The sequence below is a fragment of the Marmota marmota genome, unplaced genomic scaffold (genome assembly GCF_001458135.2).
Source record: "Marmota marmota marmota unplaced genomic scaffold, marMar, whole genome shotgun sequence".
In the NCBI taxonomy this organism is placed as follows: Eukaryota; Metazoa; Chordata; class Mammalia; order Rodentia; family Sciuridae; genus Marmota; species Marmota marmota.
In genome coordinates, this window is record NW_026000206.1 from 7,698,705 (window position 1) to 7,703,565 (window position 4,861).

Below are 4,861 nucleotides of genomic sequence, written 5' to 3' on the forward strand. Positions count from 1 at the left end.
TTCCCTCTTCCTCCTCCTCCTCTTCCCTCTTCCTCCTTCCTTTCTTCTTCCTCCTCCTCCTTCCTTTCTTCTTCCTCCTCCTCCTTCCTTTCTTCTTCCTCCTCCTCCTTCCTTTCTTCTTCCTCCCTCCTTCCTTTCTTCTTCCTCCCTCCTTCCTTCCTTCTCACTCCTCCTCCTCCCTTCCTTCTCTCCTCCTTTTTCTTTTTGGTCCTGGGGTTTGAACCCAGAACACTCCACCACTGAGCTGCATCCCCATCCCTAGTTTTATTTTCTATTTTGAGACAGAATCTCATTAAATTGCTGAGGGCCTTGTATAATTGTTGAGGCTGGCTTTTGAACTTGTGATCCTCCTGTTTCAGCCTCCTGGGTTGCTGGGATCACAGGCATGAGCCACCTCACCCAGCTCCTCTTCTTAAATACTAAAGGGAAGTGGCCGTGGACTCTGATGCTGGGTGACCTTGGGCAATTTAGCCTTCCTGATCTCAGAGAATTTTAAAAGTACTGTGGGTATTTGGTGGGGGGTGGGGAGACATTGTGTAAAGTCCTACGTACATCTTAATTTATAGGTTTGGATTTAGGATACCACACATCTTAACTTCAGTAGTGGTAGGATGAACTTGCATGTTCCTACAGACAGATATCCTGTCTTTGACAGCTGGAGTTTGAGGGTCACAGAAATGGGGGCTGTTTGGTGGGACAACAGACTTAATAGCCACATTGCTTTCTCCCTCTTTCCAGTTAGTAAGAGGGAAAGGAAAACAGTCTGTGGTTAGTTTGTCCACTGAAAGTGTGGGTGGGTCACGTGGCAGGTGACTTAAATCCATCTTCATCTATCCCAGGGTTCTCGGCCACTGTGCTTTGAACACTGTGGTTGTTGGTGGACTGTGCTGTGCCCTGCAAGGTGTTGAGTGGTATCCCTGGCCCCTCTCTGTTAGCTTCCAGGAGCACCCCTTCAAGTTGTGACAACAGGGTCACCAGATGTTACCAAATGTCCTTTCCTTAGCCCCGCTGGTGAAACCCCTAGGCTGAGGTTCTCCCTTGGAAGGCCACAGAGAACCTGGGCCTTGGCCTTTGATAGTTTATCATGGGGCTTTTATTTGAAGACTTGGTCTACAAATATATGTGGAATGATGAATAGGAAGTACAATGTGGCTGAAAACCTTTTAGAGATTGACAAACTCAGAATTGTTGTTTCAAATAACTTTAAACTAGCATAAATTGATATTTACCTGAAAAGAGAGAAGGCTTCTCTGGTGAAGGACTCCTTTATTTTCACCCATTGGTTTGTGCCCTGCCCAGTTGACTTCGTGACCAATGCTGTCCAAAGAAGCCAGGAGAAAAGGGCTGCTATGCCTGGGAGGGACTGACATCCCGGAGGGCCGTGCTGCCGGGGAGCAGAGAAGCGGGGCTGACTGACCTTGCAGGCCAGGCTGTGAGAGGCGAAGTGAGCACAGACCAGGAGGCAGCTGGTGCGGTGCTGGACGGTGGGCTAGGTGCAGGTGTTCTTGTGGGATTCAGTAACAGGCTGAAAGTGGACGCTGCAATGTATACCAGCAGGGAGAGGACCCTGTTTGTCTCTGAGACTCCAGCGCCGAGGAGCCCTCAGTGTGCAGGCTGCTCCTAGTGTTTCTTGAAGGGTGGAGGAGGCCTATGAGAGGGATAGAGCAGGGCTGGTCCACTCAAGGGCCTGGGGAGGGCAGTGGGCTTGCAGTGCAGGTGGGGAAGGAACAGGGTGGGGCCAGAGAGACCACGATGGCAGCTGCCACTGGTGCTCCTGCCTCGGCAGCAGGTGTGTGTGTGAGGTCTCCCATGGGCCAGGGCCAGTCTAGGCGCTTCGCTTACATTTAAGCTTAATCATGATAGTTCAAAAAATCTGAAAGGCATGGTGTATGAGACAAAAGAAAGCTGAAATAAACACCTTGAAAGACAGCTGCTTCATGCGTGGGCCTTGATTCCCACACTGCTCCTGTTCATCTCCTGCCTCATCCTCCTCCCTGCAGAGGTGATGGTCACGTAGGATCCCCCACCCACTTCACTTAACCCCTGGTCTTCTCTAGGCTTTCTCTTGGGATTGGGTTTTCATTTTGGCAAATAGCTCCTTGTGTCAATTGCTGAGCTTTCTCTTGCATGGAGGGGACATTTACTGAGCCTGATAAGATCCAAAAGTGTTATTTCAGATATCTGAAATAACACAAAGCAAGACTTACTAACATGACACCTTCCCAAGCTTTAGGTCAGTCGGAGTGTTCTCTTCTCTGGTGCAAGTGAGATCTCTTTGAAAGAAGCAGTTGTGTAGAAAACTCAGGATCTCCTTGGGGGGGGAAGCCCAGAGCCCACAAGCAGCTGTGGGAGGAGCACGGTGACTCTGAGTCATCTTCCCTGCGTTTGGATGATTGCTTTCCATCTTGTTTCTTCAGGAGAACCCATTAGCAGTGAGCACTTTCATCGAGCTATCAATGTGAATGATGAAGATTTGCTTGTTCAAATCCTTGAAGGAGGGTGAGAGAACTCTGCCAGCTTATTTTTTAAAATATATAAAGTGCATAGAAATATGTGATATAGCTTTATTTTAGTTTCCTAAAAATTCCATGCCATTCAAACTGACTTCCAAATTGATCTCAGGTGCCTGGTGTGAGTCAAAGCATAGTCAATAGAGCCGATCATGAAGTCCCATATCAGTGTCATAGTCATTATTTAATGAAAATTGTAAAAGGTAATTATAAGTCTGGGTGTTATATTTAGTCCACAAAATAATTTCTGTCCCTTGTTTATATGCTATAGCATTTAGGCAGATTTTACTCCAAAAATACTTGCACCTAATTCTGATGAGATCAGGGAATTGCTAAATGAGCTTCGTTCTAATTGAGGAGGTTGGTAGGACACTGGAGAAAGATGGTGGGCACAGCTGCTGGGGATGAGAGGCGCGAAGCTGCCTCCCAAATGCAAAGACGTTATCTAGGTTCCTTTTTAGTCAGTAAATTTTTGAGCTACTTATGTGACAAGTGGTTTGTGAATTGGGGCTCTGTGAGTTGGAGCAGAGAAGGTTCCTACAGAAAGCCAAGCTTCTGAGCTGACAGTAAGAGCTCTGCTTTCCTCTGAGCAACACTGATTTATATCCCGTAGGTGAGGTGGAAGTCAAGGGTTAACCTTGGGTCTCTGCCAATATGGGCTTGTGGTTGGGAGAGCTACGGAAGTCTGCAATGAAGACACTGTCCCCTGCCACCTTCAAGAGACTGTGTCTGTCATAGTGTGTTATCCACGGCACCATGGCTTGAATTGAAAGGAATGTCCGTTTTATGTGAACTTATGATTTTTTTCTTATAAATTTGAATATCTAAGAATATTAGGCAGGGCATTCTAAACAATAAAAACTTGATGGCCCAAAAGAAATGGGGATTTTTGGTAAAATGAGCCATTGTAGCCTCCTGTGCCTTGCAGGTGTCACCAGCTACATATCTACACAGAGCTGCACTAAGCATATTGATCTCTTTTCTCTGTTTTTTCTCAAGCCATGTCAAGGTTGATGTTCCCAATAAGTTTGGCTTTACTGCTCTGATGGTTGCTGCCCAGAAAGGATATACCAGGTAGGGCACTTTGCTCATCCCGAGTGACAGGTTGAATATTTCCCTTCCCCCAGAGGCGCCAGTCAGGATGGGAATGGGAGGGAGTGGGTCCAGGGAACCTAGCTTCTTTTCTCTTTCCCAAACTGATCCCTCTGAATTCAGCTGCTTTTATCATAAAGCTATATAGCATGCAGGAGAAAACATCCCAGGTGTGTGGTTGTATATTAGGGAAGAGAGGAGCCAATTAATTCCATGCAGTTTATCTAATATCTCCTGGGAATACTGGCTATTGGAATTTGAATTTCTTTAAAGCAATTTAAAAAGGATAGGTGGGGAACATTTTGGAAAACAAATTTCCCTGGTAGATGTCAAGATATGATTTTGGTAACACAAAGTTAGGTATAATGCTTACATCTATTTCCCAAACATATTTATATTTTGCGTAATACAATTGCATTTTGAAAAAAATAGAAATGTTTTTATTAAATGCTGTCATTTTAAAACAACTGTTAAAATGATAGTTTTGAGAGTCTGAGTTGTATCATGTGGGTAGTTTGATTTTATTGACTAATTCATTAAGATCAAGGTATAAATCTGTTTTTTGGTGTGGTGGGGGTTTTCCAGCTTAATAATGTCCTGTTCTCAAAACCAGCTGGCTTTCGAAGATGGAGAAGTTGTTGCAGGATGTGACATTTACTGCGTTATCATAGGTTCCACGTCATCCAGGCAACTTACCTGTATTGTCAACTTTGTTTCCTTTAGGCTTGTGAAAATCTTAGTTTCTAATGGTACAGATGTGAATCTGAAGAATGGCAGTGGCAAGGACAGGTAGGAGGGGCGTGATTGAAACTGTGTTATTCAGCTGGAGCCCAGAGGGGTTTTGACCCAACCCTAAAGTTTTCTTTAGCTTCTTTTGAAAGTACCAGAAAGCAAGCGGGTCCCAAAGGAAAGGTGGTGAGAACAAACCTGGTCTGTTCACTGAGACTCTCATTCATCAGGGTGTTTGGGGGGAATCAGTCACACTATTTCTGCCTTCTCTAGCCCAGTAAAGAACCCTTAAGATGGCATCCCATCTCTGCGCAGGCCTTGGCTACGAGCGCTGCCCCAGCTCTGTGTTCCTCTCTCAGCGCTCTCCTTGCACCTCAGCCTTTCTCTGTTTACTGAGAACCCCTGGTGTTTCTAAAGAAGTAGCCAAAGACACGGCATCCTCAGGGTTATACAAAATTACATACAAGAGGAAGTGAGGGGAAAGGGAAAAATAATACAAGGGGGACAAATGAATGTCAGTAGAGGGGGCA

At 45.5% G+C, this 4,861-nt stretch overlaps 1 protein-coding gene across 5 annotated transcripts in view; it reads left to right on the forward strand.

Moving 5' to 3' along the window:
- Fank1 (fibronectin type III and ankyrin repeat domains 1) overlaps nt 1–4,861 on the forward strand; it is a 63,114-nt gene that overhangs the window by 43,497 nt on the left and 14,756 nt on the right. For 3 of the 5 annotated variants that reach the window (XM_015498394.2, XM_015498389.2, XM_048791371.1), the window contains exons 4-6: nt 2,418–2,499; nt 3,510–3,584; nt 4,326–4,391. In XM_015498394.2, the coding sequence (XP_015353880.1) occupies nt 2,418–2,499; nt 3,510–3,584; nt 4,326–4,391 (223 nt within the window). The remainder of the gene's footprint in view (nt 1–2,417; nt 2,500–3,509; nt 3,585–4,325; nt 4,392–4,861) is intronic. The other 2 variants (XM_015498391.2, XM_048791370.1) reach the window with 2 other exon arrangements.